At 31.5% G+C, this 21,599-nt stretch overlaps 1 protein-coding gene across 3 annotated transcripts in view; it reads right to left on the reverse strand.

The window, feature by feature from the left end:
• The window catches only part of LOC111625970 (dipeptidyl peptidase 4-like), a 251,743-nt gene that overhangs the window by 195,159 nt on the left and 34,985 nt on the right, over positions 1–21,599 (reverse strand). For all 3 annotated transcript variants that reach the window (XM_023369230.1, XM_023369229.1, XM_023369231.1), the window contains exon 2: positions 19,867–19,981. In XM_023369230.1, coding sequence (XP_023224998.1) covers positions 19,867–19,981 — 115 coding nt within the window. The remainder of the gene's footprint in view (positions 1–19,866; positions 19,982–21,599) is intronic.

The following is a 21,599-nucleotide window of genomic DNA, read 5'->3' on the forward strand; positions in this document are numbered from 1 at the left end:
TATTTAATTGTATTGAAACGTGTCAATATTGGTCTAAATTTAGTTGGCTTAATTATCGTTTCAATCTCTTTTCCATTACTTTTATAACAAACTTTTACCATCACGTTTATTTTTATTAGATAATTAGAAAATAAAGTGCAGTTTAACCTGACATTATAGGTGTACTCTTGTATAATAAATACGATTTGCTATAATTGTAACTGCTCTTGTCAGTAACATTCTTCTTTAAAAATAAATAAATAAAGAGAATTGTTGTCTCGAAAATCTCGAATTTTTTAAATATTGAACATAATAAAGTTTCTAGAACAGAGATGAATTATTTGGCGTGTTTAGAATAGGGAATATCTTTAATTCAATTTTATGCAAAATTTCTACATTTGAAACAAAATTACTCGATATAGAAACATAGAAACGTAAATCGTGCTTGCGCTCGGATTGCTTCAGTTGTTTCGCTGATAAATTTATTTAAATTTGATCCATGGGGATAATTTTTTTTTCTTTTTTTTTTAAATTCGGTAGTTGATAGTATTCCTGGCGGATATGCAAAACTTTATGCAAATCACTTTGGTAGTTTCGATCCTTTTAACAAAGAGACGACCCGCAACGCATAAAACACCATGGCTACATTCTTTATTATAATTTTATATATTTTTAAACAGCACTTAAAATTGTTATTAGCGCTTTATTAACTTTTACAAACCTGAAAGTAATATTAATCTTTAAAATACTTTAATAAAAACATTTTTATATTTAAAAAAACAAAAAAAACACAAATAAAATAGATTTACAACAGGTAGATTGGACGCTTAAAAAGTAAATACCCGAGTATATTAAATCCATGAAATTATAGCCAAGAGCATGTTTTTTTTTATAGATAAAATAAATAAAAAAACGGTTGATTATGATATAAAAGATCAATTCTACAGAAATTAAAACAAAGATAAGCACTTAAACGTATAGCCTTTAGCCTATATTATCGATTTCTACAGTATCGTCTTATTATCCTTCACTGTCCGTAATTAGTTAATTTCTGAATAACTGTCTAAAATTACACGAATTTTAGTTTAAACAATAGTAACTTGAGTGTTATCGGAATATAATTGAAAACCAGAACGTTATGTGCTGTTAGCAAAGTTATGAAATGATGATATCTAAATAGTGAAAGGTTATTGTCGCAAGGGATCTATCTAAGCAATATAAACGTGTCAGAGCGTTAAATAGTTTTGAAAATGTGAAATTAGTAAAGTAAAATTGGTTAACTTTACAAGTTTACAATATGAAATCAATCATTTTCATAATTTGGCATTATTCTAGCGCTAGACGACATCTAGAGCGTATGCCCCAGATGACTACTTTGTTAATAACAGTGCGTGTGTTATAAGCTGTAATTTAAATCAGTTGAAAGCAATTTAAAATTTGTAAAAGAAACTATTAATAGTAAGTAATCAAAAATTTAGAAATCGAGAAACTTGTATTTCATATTGGATTTTCAATATAAAATCCATCACTTTGATAATCTTGCATCATTTTATATAACTATGAAGTACTTTTAGCGTGTTATTGGATAATCAGCTTATTAATAACTTATGTAGGTGTGTGTAGGTGGATATATTCAGTCGTATAATAGACTAATTTATACTTTGGAAGAAGCAATTTAAAGTAAATCTAACATATTATAACTTTTAAGTAATATTATAATCTAATAATAAAAATTTTCACTTAGAATCCTGTCTCATTTAGTAACTAAATATTGGATTTTCAATATAAAATCCATCACCTTCGTAATTTATATTCTTATAATGAATCATTTCCCAACAAGTGGGTCGCGATCCCTTTAAGGATCATGACCTCTCGGTGAGGAAACACCCTTTTATTGCGTGATCCCTCATGAATAACGAGTTAATAATGGTGCTCGTGCATTCACCTATTAACTCGATAAAAGTAAAATTTTTCTTTTTAATGTAAAAAAAGTATTTAATAATAATCAATCTAATTTTTAATATTAGTATAATAATAATAGTAATATAAATTGAAAGTAAGTTTTTATATCATTTAGAAGTTGAGTAATTTAGATAAGTGTCAAGTGAAGGCTGACTAAAGCATTGAATAGGCAACAAAATCCGGATTGAATATGCAGCTTGAGTTGTTTTCTCAGCTGCCTCAGATAGATCGTTAATCCGCTTAAAATTGGTTCCCACTCAACATTAGCTAATTTGTCTTAATACCTCGTCCGCAAATCATTGGTTAGTTTCTACTGAAGTCTTCATTCAAGGAATTTACTAATTGTTGGGTGCAATACCCCAGATGTTAATATAAGTATAATTGTTTATAATGACGATAATTAACGAAGTGTTAGAATATGACACGAATGATCCATTATTATTATTACTTTTGTGTTTTATTTTTAATTTTTTTTTACTTAAATTAAGAAAATGAAGAAGAACTTATACGAGTAGAAAACTGACTTTACATAATAATCTGGAAAAGAGATGAATGAGGCAGTTAAGTAACATGAAGTTTAGTATGAAACTAATATTAAACCTGTAAATAGTGGACATGACTGGAGTGATTTAGCCAAGTCTGCGACATCGCGACTTTCCAAGATAATAACCTGTCCTTACTTCTCTGTGATTTGTTGGTCTACGTGAAGTGGTTGACGTTTGAGAAATGACTGAATCTAAAAATTTATCAAAACTTTGCGTCTTAGTAATTGCCATTGCGTGCACGCGATTTCAGCGCTAGACTTAGCCAAGTGGGAGCTTCTAGAACTACAGTTTTATCAGGGCTCATCGAGATTACAGATCCAGAAAATTAGCGAAGATTAACGTGAATCCTACTTGATTCACATCATTAGTTTTAACTTCTTCGTTCGATCCGCCATGTATATTGATTCAATCTACAGATCTAAATACGAATCTTACAAATAATCTTTTCTATATATATATATTTAAAATAAATTTATTAAAATAATACGAAGAAAGTTTATGAAGTCAAAATAATACATTAAAAATTAAAGAAAAGAATGAAATTTAAATGTACATTTTAATATTTGATTTTTTAAATCTAAGCAACACTTTCTACTTTTTTTTCCTTTAAATTATAAAAATAAATAAAGATTAAAAATATCAACATTACATTTTATTCAAAAACTCAACTTTTTAGAGAAAGAATAAAAGTGGATTCTGCTTTTGACAGAATAGGAGTCAAAACAGAGAATATAAAAAGTGGAATTTTTTTTTGGATGTAGCTGGCAACCAGTCTTGTCTTGGGGTTTGACTATACAATTCTTGTTTAGTCGAAGTTTTTCTCCAGTTACTATATCCTTTGTTTTCTATAGGACTGAAGTTATTTTTTTCACGAAGAAAGGAAGGAAAAAAAGAGAGGAAACGTACGTGATATGCATGCATTGACAGTCGTAAAAATGCAAATTCCAAGATCTCCTTTTCTTTTAAAGTATTGCAGTTTGGATTTTCACATTTTCTATAAAAATGTACTCGGATTATTTTAGCTGTTTCTTACTTAAATTTATAAAGAACAACTTGTAGAATAGGGAAAAAAATAATATTATAATTATTATAGATTTTCAGAGTAATATTTCCAATTGGGTGTTATTTCCGAATTAAAAAATATATATATATATATAAAAGAAATTAAATATGTTTTATGTAAATATATCATGTAAGCATGAAAAGATATAATAGCAAAAATTTGAATAGTTTTGCAATTCATTATTATCGGTGACGGAATGGTAAATTATAATAACGTTTTTTTTTTACAGAATAAATCAAGGAAAAAGTAGTGATTTGCTATATATAACTCAAAATGGTATCAAAATCATTTATGACAGTCGATATCAGATGTTTGTGAAGTTTCATAAAATCTTTTTTTTTTTCCTCCCCACTTCTACTTTTTCGTGAAAATTTTGTTAACTACATTCATCATTTGGTCAAAAATTTCGGTTTTCTCATGCATAAAACTGATAAGCAAGTGATTTTGTCGTATGTAATCAAGGGTGAGCATATGAAAATATCGATTAAGGCAAAAATCAACAATCTTTGACATATACCTTGCCTGAATGGGAAACTTCTAAACAAATGGAGCGTTGGTTTTCATTTGACAATCTGTTACCTTGGTAACATTACATTGCTTTATCGATTATCACGTTAATGAACGAAGTAGGTCGAAAATTATTGTCGTTAATACAGGAACCGAAAGCGTGACAGAAGACAATAGAGTCTACGAATTATTCTTGACCATCTCGGATGAGGTGAACCAGTTAATTATTATCTAGTTGGAAAGTATTGCTTCTTAATGTTTGGCCTCATTGATTTAGAGATTAACGACTTTTTTTTTACTTCGTATTTTAACAATGTTTCTGCAAAACTTTTAAAATAAAATCTTAGTACAAAGTTTAATATAAATGTGATTTTGAATATTAACTTTTTAAAAATTAATTATATAAAGTTTGATAAATAAATCCCATATCTGTGTAAAATAAAGAGGAAAAAAAAAGCTAAATAATTGTACCGTTTTATTTAAATTTAAAATAACCAATAAAACTCGTCTATTTTTTGTAACGTATTTAAATTTCGGTTACGTAATCGTTGATTAGTTTATTCATATTTAAATTCACCAATAAAGAGAAGCTATTTAAATTTAAATCTAAACAATGAAAGAATTACCTTAATTCTAATTATCGTTATTGAAATTTAACATAATAGGAAATATTTAATAATTATCATTTTCTTCCCCGTCTTTCTATTACATTCGTAAACAAGAGAATTATAGATCTTCGATACATTCTTAAATTAGCTCGTTTCTATCGAATTAAATGTCAAAACATCTCTTTAGTACTTTAACCTCCCACTAAGTATCATCACACTAATTACCGATGTGATATTACGGTTCGGTTCACTTTAAACTAAATTTAATTTCAGCATAGCACTTGACCTATTTAAATTCATCTGAAAAATTCATTAACACAACTATTGTAATTTTCTAAAAGTCGAAAACAAACGAGCAAACAAACAAAACTACAGAAACATTCATTAATACTTGAAGACGTTTCAGCAAGATAAAAGAAGGGCATCAACTTTCTACTTAAGATAAAAAGGTGAATCTATTTTCCTAGTGCCAATCTTAAGTGGAATTACTATTCTGACACTTATTGCCACTAAATATATCTCAGGAATCTTATAAACATCGAACGTCTTGTTGCTGAAAATATACGTTCTTCCTTTACTTCCCCTCTGGTAAAATATGCATGGAAACTAGTTTTTTCCCTTTAAATTCAATACGTGGAATGTAAAGATTCCAAATCTATACATTAAAAAAAATATATGGTTAAAATTATTCATTTTTATCTTTTAATATCACTTAACATACAATTTATTCGCGATTTTTTTTCTGTTTTTTTTTTTATAAAATTCAACAAGGCTCACTCATACCCATAGCAATTTCTATGATAACATTTTATTTCCCCTTTACTCTAAAGGGAACTTAAAAAGTAAGATTATTTGAAATTTTTTTCTAAAACTACTATTCTTTTCTTATATTGGAAAATATTTTGCTATAAATGAAGTTATAAGGATTATCTTCTTCTCTCTACTCCTTTCTTTTTTAAATATAGAATTTTCTTCCTTTCTGGTCCATTTTTATAAACAATTTAAAAAAAAAAATGGTTCGAAGATAAAATTGAGCATTTTTAAGTTAAAAGCTTATTTTTTTCCACGATTTTATTAAAATAAAATTGTATTTTCTTGCCTAATCTACGTCATAATGACGTAGCTAACCCCCTGATTGCTATTATAAGCGAACACGTTTCTGTTGATTAATGTTCCTGCAGTTTCTATTATTTCTTTCTTATTTTCAATTATTTACCGTTTGCTGACCTTTAGTTATTAATATAAACGTATAAACATAAATCAATTTTGTCATTTTTTTTTTCTGTTTATGCTTTCTTCAATCGATTTTCTTGTTAAATTATCGACATCTTTTATACTTTAAGTAATGAATTGTATTCAGATTTTTAAAATTTAAGAAGAAAAATACTTAAAAACATTGAAAACGTTGTTTACTAAACGAGCGTAAATAGAAATCAATATTAAAAAGAACTTTTTTTTATTAATTTTTTTCTAATTTTTTCCTAGCAAACTAACCTATTGCATGCTATTTTATACTCACTTTTTATCTTTAAAAAAATTTCAGAGCAGATTATTGTATAAAAACGTAAATAAAAATGAATTTTTTAAAGCATTTTCATGATTATACTTTGTTATTTAAAATTGTAAGCATAATTACAGAGAAATTTTAATATTGGAATTTCAAGAAGATCTTTCAGATTTTATATCTTATTTTTTTTTTTGATAAAAACTTTAATAATAATAATAAGTTCTCGTATAGATAACTTACATCTTCAGCAATATACAATCCATTATCTTAGCAACCAACGGCTTAAAAATATAAAATCTTTTATCAAATCAAAAACAAAGTTTGGTAATATCAATACACACTCGTATCTTCAATCAGAAAATGATATAATTTACAAGGAAACAAATCTTGTATATATATATAAAAAAATATTTTTAAAAAGTTTACATAAACACAAAATTTAATCACACTTTACCCCATTTCCTACTTTGATTTAGACCTTATAAAAAAATTTAATAACCTCATAAGAATAAGGCCATCGAGAAGAAGGGATTTTCCTCCAGATCCATAAAAAAATTAGAAATCCTTAATGGTTCCTAACATATAAATTAATGTTATTTTTTTTTACTAAAGAAAATCTTTAAAATTGTTTATTTTATTAATAAATAAGCATTCTACGTGTTTAATTAATTCAAAAAAGGGATAAAGGGACTAGCTGTATCTCTGTATCTCTCGATGGAAGCGTATAAAAATATAATATATTAATTAAATTAATTTATAATCACCTCGTTATAAAGTTTAACAAGTTCTTAAATTTAAATCTTCTTTTATTTCTGTATAAAAATCTATACGCTAAATCTTTAAGAATTTTAAATAAATATATTTATCACTGTTAAAAAATAAAAAAATAATAAAAACTTCTTAATAAGATTAAATACTTTACTTAATAGTCTATATAAGAAATGTAGTTACATATAAACTTCTGTTTTTTTTTTTTGTCATTTTTATAAGGAAAATGTTTGAAGGATTTTATGTAGAACCGATTAAATTCTAAATCAAAATTCAGAATATTTTTAGACTCAACTAAAATCTCTTCACAATTATTGATTTAATGTTTTTTCCCCTCTTCTTTTCTTCGTTTCTTTCTCTATTATTATTTTTTTTTAAATTTTATAAGGCTACGTACAGAAAGAGTTAACAGAAAATAGAGTAAAATATCCGGAAAGGTTGACGATAATTTTTTTCTAATTTTAGTGAAGTTTCTTGACGTGAAAAAAATGTGGAACTCGCAAATAATGTAGAGAAAAAAACAATAAAATTGATGCAATCCGACTTGGCTAACGTTATTATTTGCATGAGAATTGAAACAAATGTATACTAAGTTGGAATAATGTTTAGAAGAAAAATCAATCGGCCAAATAGGCTTTATTGATTACACAATCTATTTTAAGCAAAAATCAATCAATAACTTCACTTGTGTGTACTAAATCTGAATCCAAACGGTTTTCCTTGATTATTTATTCCTGAATATTCATAAAAATATAATAAACATAAATATCCAGAAGCAATTTAATTAAATAGGCATCATCCTTCATTTCTATCCGATCTTTTCAACCTTAAACGTTCGTAATTATTTACAGAAACTTTACCGAATAACTTTTAACGATGTACTTAAAATATAAAAAAAAATGATAATGCTTAAAATATATACTTTCAACGGCAATATTTTCAACGTTTTTTAAAACAAATGTTCAGTGCATTTATGCCTACAGAAGTCACGAGATATATTATTATTTTATTAAGAATTAAATAGGTTAATATTTATAATTTATTTATTTATTTGAACAATAAGAATTTTATTATTTTTACAGCGTTATTTTCAATGAAATATATATATAAAAACTGGCGAGTTTTGTATATTTGTTTCTTGTTTCCTTACTTTCTTTCATCAAGGCTTTCATTATTACATTTCTACAATCGTTAAACTTGCTCGAAAATCCTTCTAATTGGTAGAGAAAAAAACATCTGTAGCTTCCTAAGAACTGTCTCTCTACAAGGAAATGTAATTATCACATGTAGCAAACGAACTTATTATCAACGTTATTAGACCTATAAATGTTTTTATGTATGATTAATGCATCTCTTTTCTTGTGAATTAATCCCATCAGCACGTCAGAACCATAACATTTCCGATAGAATTCTTATATAAAACACGAAAATGGAAGCGTTTTCCTCTTTCGTTTTAGAATTTAATCGAAAATATATTCCCTCCCTTCAACACAAACACACGTAGAAAGACTTATATTAGAAGCGAAAACAATTCCGTGTAAAAACTTCCATACATTAATAATAATATGATTAAATTTTTCAAAAGCTTCGTTTCACATTTTTATATATATCATAGGAAAACAATACATATTTATGTAGACAAGGAAATAAGAATAGAATTTTCAAACAAAAATCGGTAAAACGCACACACAAAAGGAGAAAGAAGAAAAACATTTTCGCTATTTTACTTGCCAGTGGCATCCTGTAAGCATCTTTGCTTCCACAACCTGTTGTTTTCCTTTTATTTAGTGGCAATACTATTTTTACTATAGCATTATAATGGAGTTTATCGACACCGTTCGTGGTCTGTTTGTCTGCTCGCTTATTTTTTATTTTTATTTTTTTTAAATAATCCTTTCGATTTTCTTACAAATCCAACGGAATTTTAAGCACGAATTAACTACATAATTCCGTAACTACGTACCGAATATCTCTATAATGTTATTACATAATTGGGTAGCGTTAAATTATATACCAATTAATGATATGAAACTCGTAATGTTAATAAGTTAGAGATGTGTAACTTGTATATTGAGGAGTATACTAAAATGACGTTTGTGTTACAGATTTCTTAATAATAGTTTGAAGGATATTAATTTTATCCGGTTATAAGTGGGGTTAGGTATCAGGTAAGGTCATAATTACTAATTTGCTTGAAAAATGAGTGATGATTGGTTGTTGGATAAGTAACGGGAGGTTGATTCAATTGTCTGAAATGTCATCCAACAACTTGCCGGTTAGTTCATTATGTTTCATAATTACGTTTGTTGGTTCATTACGTATAATTAAACACTTACCTAAATTACGCTTCAACTATTTAAGGTTTGAACAGAATCGCCAAACTTTTCGTCAATATCATCACACGAGCTGATTAGAGAGAGAAGTTTACTGCCAGATATCTGTTATCTTTGGGATTTTTTTCCTTAGGAAAATGTATCGTACCAATAGAGAAAATGTCCGAGTATGGAAGGAAAAAAAGTTTTTCCCCATCTAAAATATCAAACATAAAACTCGGTCGACACATAAAAGAGAAAATGTAACTGTATCTTACTCGATAAGGTCCGTTTCTATAGTTCTTCTTGGCATAAGATAAAGGAAAAAGAATAAAAATGATCTCGATTTATTTAAGTGTATCAATATTGTTGCATCCCCACACCTGTATTCTAGGCGTTCTTATTCCATTTTTATCGACTAGGTGACGACAACTTTCTCATTCTTCTATGTATTAAGTTATGTCAAAGTGGGCAGAATGAGATGAAAGCTCCTAAGATCACATAGTATTCGGGTATTGATTTGGATGGCCTCTGTGGAAAGACGTAAGCTCTACCTCCTTGTTGGACGGGATAGCCCGATTCCCAGGGGTTGTGACAAGATGTGATGCATGAAGGCGATCCGTATGTCTGCCAGGACTCTTCACTATTGATTTCGATCCCGAGTGTATTCAAAAACACGACTCCTTTCCCGATTTCGCGCTGTTAGGCAATACCGAGTGAGGAGACCGCAAAAATTTCGTATGGTGATCGAATTTCTTCTTCTTAAACAAATAAAAATTGTAATTGCCGATATTCAATATACGCTTTTGTTTGTCTCCATCTCAAGTAGGCATCTAACTCCAGTTTTTCTCTACTATAACGTATAATTTCGAACACGAAAGTAATCAAGATGTGTCCCAAGAGAAGTTAGGTCTGTCAATCACGGTATACGAAGCATTTACCGGAAACGAGAAGAAAACATGGATGACTCGGAGGCAAGAAATGTTTTCGAACTCTGCCACCGACCTTTTCACATGGCGATTTTAGAAGAAAATCGTTAAAAAAACCAAATTTGAAACGAACTGTACCATTGGAAACACCTTGACTATTGCGTTCGATTTATGGATTGGTCATAGTGTTCGAAAGGTTGCAGTCAATTTGTCAACTTATTGCTGCAGTGTTGTCAAGGTAAGACATTTTTCCGTTACGAAACGGAGGTTTCCATGGTAACGGACTGTCTCACCTCGGGCGACATCGTTTGACAGTTACGAAGGTTAAAAAAAGGAGTTTTCATTTGGTATTGGATGACTATTACGCTCGACATCACCTGTTCATCAAAACCAACCATTTTGTATTCTCCTTTTTTTTTCAGAGTCAATGAACTTATCTACGATATATAAAAACGTGTGAGAAACTACTTGAGGCTCTTATTTTTCTGGTGAAAAAAATTCTGTAAATACAGTAAGAGAGAGAAAATAAGAGAACAACAACACGAAACTGTGTGCGGGAGCAAACAAAAGAAAGCAGAGGTGCCCATTATCTAATTTCAGACTGCCGCCAGCAAAGATCGTGTCTCTTTAGTCAGACGGCACCGCGCACTTACTATTCTAGAACAAAAGGCCTTATTCTACATAATTGGGTTATGAAAATTAAATTTAATGCATCAAAAATTTACAAAACTAGAAATTTCTTGCTGCTCTTCCCTCCTTCTTTATCCACTATCCTCACTGAACATACACACGCGCGCACACACTTATTCCGATTGCTCCTCTTCTACGAGGTTGTTATTAACACTTTTAAAAAATATTAATGACGCTTAACAGAAACAATCATTTTTCATAATTTGCGGTAAAAAAATGATTAAAATTTAACATTTATTGAACTAATCAATTAATATTTAGTGAAGTTTTTCGACTTAACTAACGTTCGATTTTTGCTTGAAAAATCACCTGTTTAATGAATCTCGTGCCCGTTTTTTTTTTTTTGCTGGTTAATAAATAATTTTTCGCATTCGACTCCCCCATAAAAATGCCCGAAATAGCGGACGTAAATGCTATTTTTGGCATTCCTAAACCTCACATTTATTTAAATCGTACACGTTACGTGTTTGGGTGGTCCCTTCTAATTTCTAGCGGGTATCTGCTAATTTAGAAGGATAATTGTGCTATTTTCTGAAAATTAGTATAATCAGCACCTTAAATTAACTTTTATCTTACTGTAAAATCTAACTTGTTTAATTTATCTATCGAATCTGTTCGTGATCTTTTTTAAATTTTGTTATCTCTCCACGATACCCACTTTTTTTTATTTATTGAGGAAAGCGATTATGTATTAAACTTTAACGCTATTATAACATAGTTATACACTGATACCGTATACAAGCTTATATTTTTACAATATTTATAATATATTGCACTGTTTAAGGCGAGAAAAACTGAATTTTTAAGCATGGAAGACTTTCCTTATAATGTAATAAGATTGGTGAAAAGTGGATCCTCGTATGAATCGTGAAGGGAAAGGAGCATTTTTATAAGAAAGTAAAATAAATAAAAAATTCAGAATAAACGATATTAGAATAAATAACATTTTTACTTTGATACATTTCAATCTATTATATTGATGCTGGAAAGTATGGAAGTTAGAATAAAATTTGGTCGTAGAGAAATTTCCATTAAGATAATTTAAACACAAACAAAACGAAGAAGAAATTCGTGTTTGAGTAGAATATTTCTATCCGAATAAGACTCTAGAGTACTACTGCATTAACATTAAAATAGCATTTCGGATATGAGATCATGCCGCAGAATATTGATAGGATATACACGCAAATAAATATCAGAATGGCAAGAAAATGGTATACTTAATCATTCCATACATTGTTATAGGATGGTTAGATAGATGCTAAAGGATAGAAATCCCAATTATAAAGGTGTTAATAGAGTTTATTATATACTTTCTCTTAATAATTCGTTCGGGGTTCATGGGAGTATCAACTGTTTACGTAAAGATTGCTGTTTACTACGACTAACTGTTTACCGAAAACGTAAATTAACTTAGTAGCAATGTATTAATTTGTAAATGTCTCCATTTAAATAATTAGTGTAAAAGTACTTTAAGTTATAATTCTATAGAATTTAGAATTAAGTATTCAATATCCTAATATAATTTAAATAATAAAAGTTGATCGATTGAATGATTTAAGTTTACAGAAATATTTGAAAAAATCACTTAAACAAATTACTTAAAAATAAGACTGTCGAGAACTTGTATAAGACCCGGGGGTAAAGCGGGTCTCTTTTGTATTTTTTTGGACAAATCAAAAGCAGTCTTAAAGAGTTTTTTTATTAGTAAAAATGACATTAATTTATAAGGGTAGAAACTACTAAAATCCTCTAAGTTTTCTACGAGCCAAGGGAAAAAAATCTCTCGCACCCTCCCTCTTGACGACCCTAAATAAAAATGATAATATTTTTGATATGATTTTTTGATCGTTAGCAAAGATAAAACGAATTTGTGCCACTTGAAACAATTTTCAGCATTTAAAAATAGTTTTTAAACGAAGAAACACCCAGAAAGTTATAAACGTAAATGCTATACATTACTCTACAGACAGAAATGTCAATTGGACACTTTCTTTATTTTAGACAGGTATAAAACATCGTTAACTATTATTTTAAAATCTGTTACTTTTTACAGTAAATTAAGAGAAATAACAATCTGTCAGAGAAATGGCAGACAAGCAATACAACAACTCTCTCACCTGTCATTTTTTTCGACAGGACATAACGAGAATTGATGAAGAGACTTTCTGAAAAACGTTAGGAAAAAGTTGAAACCGGTAATAGCTATCATTCGCTGTCATCTTTAATTATTAATACGTCTACAATCTGAATTACGATTATACAAAGACCTTTAGGGGGGAATAAATAAAATACTCTTTTCTTTCTCTCTTCCCCCTTATTTCTTTTCTTTGAAGGACGTTGATGGATTCCGTATATAGGATATATGTTATTCTAAGACGTCTCTAACAGATGTGAAAATATTATAGATGATATACCAGTTTTATCTTTTCTTTAGATTGACTGTGTTGGACGTATTGGAAATGTCGTGAAAACTCAGTCAGAGAAACACATAGAGTCTGACAGGTCTTTTGTTTGACTCTGCTTGTTGTCGACAGAAATGCCTGGTCTTATTACACTTCAACGTTGCTAACATCTTCCGGACACATCCACCTGCTTCTATTCTTTTATATTAATTTTTTCCTTCTTAATTTTTTCCGGTTGTTTTGCATGGAAACATAAGGGAGAAAAAAAAACTGGACAAAATATTAAGTTTAGACAGTGCTTAATCTATTTAAAATTGTCTAAAATTGTTATAAATATTTTCCGGTGTCTTATTTGATATTTTTGATATTTTTCTAGTGGCAAGGATGGTTTGATATGTAACGTCATTCCTGTCGACATCGATGGAAAAATGCTAAATTTAGAAATTTTCAATATTTTGATCGGATTAAGGAAGTGTATTTTCTATTTTTTTCGCTTTTTTACATTAAGTTTCCACTTTAAAAAGTTCAAGTTTTACGAAAATTACACCGAACTAATCTAAAAGAACTATACAGGTGACACCACATAAAAAACAATAAAGAAACAATACAACGGCGAAAAAGTTTTACAACAACAATAAAGATAAAAACAATAAAAATAGAACATAAAAATACAATACAGTAAAATAAAAAGTGTTTCCCTACATAAAAAAAGGGAAACTTAAACCGTTTAAAAGACCGTTGTAATGACTTTTCCATAGAATAACTTTAAGTAAAGTGAAGAATTTTGAGATAAAATAGGGTAAATTAATTCAACGACTATGGCAAAAAATAAAATAAAATATAGAAAATATGCAAAATTAATACAATTCAAAAACAAAAATAAGAATGTAATCCAAAATTGTACAGGCGATTTTATTTTTAAATTTATTCTCGGCTGAAACTGAATACAAACAGCAAAGGAAAAAAAAAAATAATAATAAAAGAAGGAAGGCCAACAAAATATTATTTATGAAAGTTGACTAGCTAATACAAGGAAAAAAAGGGACAATTAATATTTATAAAGTTTGCATCCCCTCTTATTAATATTTAGCAACTAGTTTGTGATAATGCTTTATTTTCCAACATCATCAAGAGACAGCGTCACATAAATAGTTTCCTTAAGCTCTACCATTAGCGGTTGCCCCTGGGTAAATTCGTTGTAATCCCACATACTGCTTCCACTAACTTTAACTGCATTTTTACGGTTGAAATTACAGTGGAAGGGGGGAAAAAGCAGAGAAACGCCCTTATTGCTCGCTTGAGTACAAGTTAAAAGGAGATATTCGTCACCGAGTTGTGGTTTATGCTATCACGTGACCCGTTACATTTTAAGTGACTTTACCTCCGCATTTATGGCATAGATGTGGAAAGTGGCTCCTGGTAAAAACCGTAACAAAAAAGCACAGTCGTTCTGCTCGGCATCGCATCACTTTTTGTGCTCCAACGGGTTTTGTGTTTGGTAATGACGGAGTCTCTGCTTCCATTGATGGAATTCTTTGTCGTAATGCTTCTTTATGTTGGCCAATATTTGTTTCTATTTTCCAAGCTGAAGCCGTAGAAAGAAAGAGAACGATGCCGAATTAAAGGAGCAACGATGTTAAATCTCGAACCATGCGATTCCTCCATAGTTTACCCATAAAATTTTATAAACTTGTTGCTTTGTATTAATTTTCCAGGTATGAAACAATAGAAAAATGAAAGCGTTACGTAACCGTAACGGAACAGACACGTGATAAAGTATCAGATATAAATGCGAAAGATGCATTTACAAAGTAACGTTACCCAGTTTAAGATCGACCAAATATGAGCAGACAGATTTCGTTAAATCCTATATTATCTGTCATTGAAGTGACAGAATTAAACTAAGTTAATGTCATTTGTTTTAATGCTAAGAGCGTAATGCGGACTATATACGGTGAACGATCCGGGGCTATAAATTCCGCCTTCGCTTACTGTTAGTATTGATTGTTAAATGCAACTTGCTAGAAACTATGGCAGATACAACGTGACTGTAGATGTGTGGAATTTAATTTATGCAGGATTGAAATGTCGTGCCGCTATACAACATCTAATGGGGATGTAGTAGGTTAGTAAATTATAGGTTAGTGTTGTGGTGCATTTAACACTGTAAAGCATAATGTTATAGTCTTTGTCCTACCGTTAATCGACTGTTGAGATGTGGTGCTGAATATCCCCCAAATAAATGCTTTGCAATATACTTTACACACTGATTATTGTCCCGTTTGATAATTATGATTATTGGTCGATTTAGTTGGTTTTTAACTTTTAAAATTTGATCGGTAGCAGTTGAGAAGTTGAGGAATTTGTATTCGCATGGATAATAGGAAACCCGTAATTCTTCGTTGTAAATAACATGTTTTGTTATTATCAAAGGCGAATGTCATTTATAGTTGGTGAAACTTTATTTATCATTTTCAACGTTAGATACTAAAATGTATCATTTGTAATAATAAATAATAAGCGCAAGACGTCGGAGAAGATAAATTATATATATTTAAATGTACTCCATTATAGAATAATACCGTGGAGTGGCTGTAAGCAGGTGTTTCGGATTATTACCGGAGTGCAACTCATTGAAATAAGAAGAAAAATTTTCAATTTGATAAATCAAACAATAAAATTTAGTAGGTAACATAACATTTGACGTGTCAAGACAGGAAGTAAGCGTGACATCTGGACATAATGTTTCCGGAGCAATAGTGACAAGTGTCGGGAGTTTGAACAGCTCTTTTGCTTGACAAACAAACAAGGCTGCTTCAACTGTATTGGAAATCCATCGCCTTCAGGCTGCAACTAACATTTGCGTGTCTACGATACGTCATCGTCTCATCTACCCAATCAATAGGAAGCTTGGTAATTAACGTTCTACTCGAAGATGGTGCGACTCGTTAGTATTAGATTGCAAGAAGCAGGCGCTGGAAACGGATCTTGACGGATGAGGTCGTTACGCCGGAAAGTGTCATCTAAAAACCTTTAACCTCCCTTTAGTATGGCTTTTAAATTTCTTATGGGATCGAGTTCTGAGGTGTGGAATTCTTAACGTCTGTTGTTGAATCAGTTGAGCATTAAAGAGAATAAAAAGCAATGATACCGTCGTTTTCGTCCAATCACTCGTTGGTATCCTAGCAACATTGACGACACCAGAGGCTAAAAATAACTCCATCAGCCAAGCTCGACGATCATTTATTACCCGATAGATTGACGTAACAACTTCAATAGTGTCATCAACTAGCATCCAGCTTGTATATCGGAGCCAAATCCTGAATATGAAATCACTTTCTGAATCATAAATCTGATATTTTCCACTCTACTAGTGCAAATCTCTTCGTATTCGTCGGCTTTAATAATGTTTCCCAACTGTGTAGTACACTCCATTTAAGCGTGAGAGGTAGAAAGCAGTAGAAAGAAAAGAACCAGCGGAGGTGTAGGTAACGTGATACATTAGACAAACATACATCTGCCTGCCTGCCCTGCTGCCTGCTACTTCTCTATTTACAAATTCATCAGCGAGCATCGCGTATCAAAAAGGATAACGTTACATTAGCAGCAACTCAAGACCAACCTCATCGGGTTAAACTAGTCCACCTGAAATACCAATTATTACAGCCTGGCAAACATTTGTGGTCGTGCCGTACTAAATTACTAAGCTAGTCCGATCTATCATTCCCGGCCATTGCATTTGTCACTTAGTTAGCTAACGACGTAGTGGACACTGTCCTATGCGGGGAAAAATGGATCCATTAAGCACTTTCTAGCTGAGTAATGTGTTCCGGTAATTTAAACGGAGTGAAAACGTAATTCATGAGTGTAATCTTCAGCCTACACGCTTCCAAATAGGATCGGCTATTACGCCAGACTGACACCTACCTTATATCAGAAAAGAACACACACTAATTCTTTCATTACTCGGGCCACAGATAAGAAGCAGAAATTACTTAATTTAAACGAGCTAACTCATTTGCTGTCGAAAATCTGTCAACAAGTTTTGCCTTTCGGCATAACTTGATGTTCCTCTATTGTTTTTATAAGAGAGTTAATAAGCGTCTCAACTCTACTAATTACTTGTCTCGTCTTTGTTTGCAGAGATCAAACATAACAAACTTCGAGTAGTGTAGAAATATATAAAAAAAGAGCTATCCAACTAGCGACTCGGGTATGGAAACAGCGAAAAGTAAACAGCAATGGATGAAGGTGATAAAATGTATCAAAGAAACAGATGTTGGCTAACGTTCAGATTAGAATTGCTCAGTCGATATAAAACATTTTCAAACTTATTTATAAGAAAATTTATTTCTAGACTAAAATTCTATTACGTAAGGGAATGCATTGGTTCTCCCCAGAGATGTGAAAACGTCTTCTATTTGTGGCCGGCGCATCCTTCTTTCGCTCTTTCTTTTGAATGTAGCACGTCTACAATCGAACGCTTTCTTGCCCAAACGATTGTTTCTGCCATCTATCAACCGCGACATCCCATAGTGCAACTGTTTACAGGTCACGTGGTCTGGCTTTGTCTATTCCCTTAACCATTCGAAGGATATTCCGCTTTCCTTTCATACATCATTTCTCGACTGCTGGATTGTTCTTAGATTGTGTTCGACATCATTGACAATTTTCTATTAAAACTTACACATAGATCTTTGTCTACTGCCACTTATCTCGCTGGTCGTTCGTAATCTAACATGATAGAACGAGTCAATCAATTGGTTTACACGTGTACGAATGTCGCGGTAATAAAACAAATTGGGACGGATCCATAAAGTGTAATCCCACATGTGCCGTTCGTGTTTGTTTCTACTGCAGATAACACCAAGCTGACTTATCACCGGACATAGGACCTCCTAATAGACGTTACAACAGACAGACAAACAAACTAACTACCCGTGATTTATACACTCCTAATAAAAAACGAGACCACCTATTATATATATTAAAGATACATAATGTATGTGGCATAGAATATTATGGAACAAGTGGAGGATCAACAAAAAGCTTCATACTAGTCACTAGATTTCCTAATAGATTTAGCACAGACAAATTTACAGACATCGATGATTTATAGTTTCTTACTTAACAAGGCGAGAATCCACCTGTAAATAATATCCAGAGTAGATAATGTGTAAGTAATATTATGGCTAGCGAATAGGAAATTTAAAAAAAAAAGTTTTTAAAAGCTCAGCGAAAGTTTAAGTAAAGAAAGAATATACTTTTTCTGCTTGCAGAATTTTATTCGCGATCTTTTCTATTCTAAACTGACAGCCGAAGCAGAATAAATGTAAAAGAAGACAAAAAAAGCATGCGAAAATGTGTAAAGAAAGAACGTAATCACACCGACATCATGTCATCGCAATGCACGTATAGACTTAAACAAAAAAGTGGAGGAAAAAAAAAAAGTATATCGGAAGGGGAGGGAAACGTAACACATTGGTGTTGGAGCAAGGATAAATTTGATAAAACGGAGATGGAGTGAGCCAGAAGAAAAAAAAACACACTCTTCCACAGCTAAAGAAAATTACATCCATCTGACATGTACAGTTTTTCTAAGGCAGAAGAGATTATAAGTCAGGACCTGTCCGTAAACGTTGCCTAATTTATCACCAGGCACCCGGTGTAAGTTTGCCCATTCGTCAAGCCGTCCCTGCAAATGTTGTTTTCTTGCAATCATTTGTGTCCTGCAGGCTGCCTCCTTATCCCATTTCCATACTCCTCAATAAAAGGATTAACTTTGCTCCTTTCCCCCTTCCGTTTTTTAATCATTTCTGCTAAGCAATGCTCAGGATAATACTCGACCACATTACCTATTCTGCAAACCGTTATAGCCATGGTTTGGCTCGTTATGGTAACAATCGGATGGCAAAATCGATATATTTATCTCAAGTGAATGATTGATCCGGTCAATTTCGGCCGTGATTAATTTGTTAAACTATTTAAAATTACTTTAATTATTAATTGATTATTAATCTTACCCGACATTAAATTATTTTAAACAATTCTCTTTTTAATTATGTAATTTTTACAATGCTTCTACAGTAATAAATTACAGCAGTTTGGTGAAATTTAAGTCGAAATTAATGGAAAAAAATCGGATAAAATGTGCGTAAACAATGCAGAATATTAAGTTTTTTTTTGCTATTTAATCTCAGAAATTTCTTATTAAAATACCCATTAATTTCATATATTAGGTGCAAGTTTGATTATAAAAAAATTAATTAAAAAAAATCTCAAATTAATTACAAAGTGGAATTTGACAATTAGTTTTTCCTGCTTTTTTTAATGATTTTTTATATATAAAGTATTAACTAATTTTAGATATTTTCAACTGCGTTTACTCATAATTTTAATTATCTTAACGTCGTTTCTCGTATCGTTTTTTTTGCTGTTATATAAAATACAGTAAGTCGAATGATGGCGGAATGGTAACGATGATGTTGCTATAATCACAAAAGGTGGAAAATCGGTCGCGACAGCGTCAGCACGATTTAATAGGAGGCATGGCCCCGTATATAGCTATTATAGGAGAGAGACAGTACTTACTTGGTGTGAGAAGCAAAATTGCCAATGCAATCAGAGAACAGACAGCCACAATCACCAACAACGAAATCCCAATTCCACGCCAGTTAGGTCGGTCGACTGCAGCTACAGCCACTTCCTGCAACACACAAACGACACTTTTATAGCTTAACTATTAAGGAATGTTATTTGTAGCGAACAACATTCGAGACAACTCATCCTCCTACCTACTATTATTCTCCTGCTTAAAATTTAACGCGCTTCTGGATTATGGTATTGCTCTACCCGTTACCGATCGAAAATGTCTTTTCTTAATCACTTCGGATGTATAAAAGTATGCCAAAAGTTCAGATAAGTCACACACCAAACCATAAAATAAACTTGGAAGTGTATTAAGTCGATGGTATCGTGGTGGTAGAGCAAAAATATCCCCGCACCTCAGTAAATTTTGTTTAAAATTCGCTTCTGGTAGGACGCATTAACGGAAAAAAATATATAGATGATAAGTTTATCGCACGGACTTTTTTAAAAAAAATTGTTAAGCAACGTCATCAAAAAATGGCAAGTATTTGGCAGAAGGGAGAAGGTTTTTCTAATGAAAGTTGCTTTAGAAGGAATGTTATCTGTTAGATATCTCAGTCAGCAATGTAAGTAGGCCGTTTGGAGATAACAAGTTTGTAGAAAATCCAAGGTTTAGAGTGAAGTTTATATCCTTCTGTAAAAAGCGTCAGATAACGGACTATAAAGCAGAGCTGCATGTGCCGAGAGTTAGAAAAGAGCCGATTCCCTTCTTAAACAAAGTTGCTATCGTGCAATTAAGCTGAATACAAGTGCAAGCATTAGATGTAAAGACTCCCAGCGGGCTCTTGAAATCCTAAACACAACAACGAATTGCCAGTGTGCCACTACCTACCAGATCACCCATAAATACACACTATTGGCCGTTAAGAAGTAGTTGACGATAGAAGTTGCTAATGAGACATTTTCTTCTATGAGAAATCAGGTAAATGTTGAGTGAAGAAATATTTAACCCCTAGAAAGTAGTATTTTTGCTGAGAAACTTTTCGAGCGTATGATTTAAAAATGGCTTTTATGGAGCTCAAAACAGCGAGGTATCAGAATAGGGAAGGGTTTTAAGACGAAGCAGCTGCCGCGGAGATGAATGGTTGCACATCAATGTCGGCTGTCGAGTTGTGTCGAGACTCGCGTCCACCGTACATCATAATTATGGCAGTAACAGTTCTCTTGACAGGTGCTAGCGCCTATAAGGCGCACAAAGAAGAGAAGAATCAACAAGCAGTTCGTCTATCCATCTGTAGAAAGATAAATGCTCAATGTAAAGTCCAGATTTCCCCTTGGGAAAGTACTATAAATCTCTCGACACAAAGAATCGTCAAAATGCGCGTATCTGTATTCAACACCGAACGGAAGCGTTATTACGCCATTCTGACACGAACTGTGGAGTCGTTTGTATGAGAAAATACGTGTAACTGTGACCTAGCATCCCTTCCCTGAATATCAAACAGAACCGACTTTCTAGTTCGCTCCAATACCCCGCGTTGAAAGTTGTGACTGATACAAGGCCAAAGTTATTATCGATCCAGGTGCGAGCTCCTCTTCTTCCTCGACCTTTTCAAAATTATTTGCTCGTGTGACGACACAAAAAATTCTTCCAAATATTCAAATTTACTATTCTGATCGTGAATTATTATAAAAATCGGAATTTCCCTCTGGGGAAATCGCAATTCTACTGGAAG

Source organism: Centruroides sculpturatus, unplaced genomic scaffold (genome assembly GCF_000671375.1).
Source record: "Centruroides sculpturatus isolate CEXI.00-Female unplaced genomic scaffold, Cexi_2.0 scaffold63, whole genome shotgun sequence".
Taxonomy (NCBI): Eukaryota; Metazoa; Arthropoda; class Arachnida; order Scorpiones; family Buthidae; genus Centruroides; species Centruroides sculpturatus.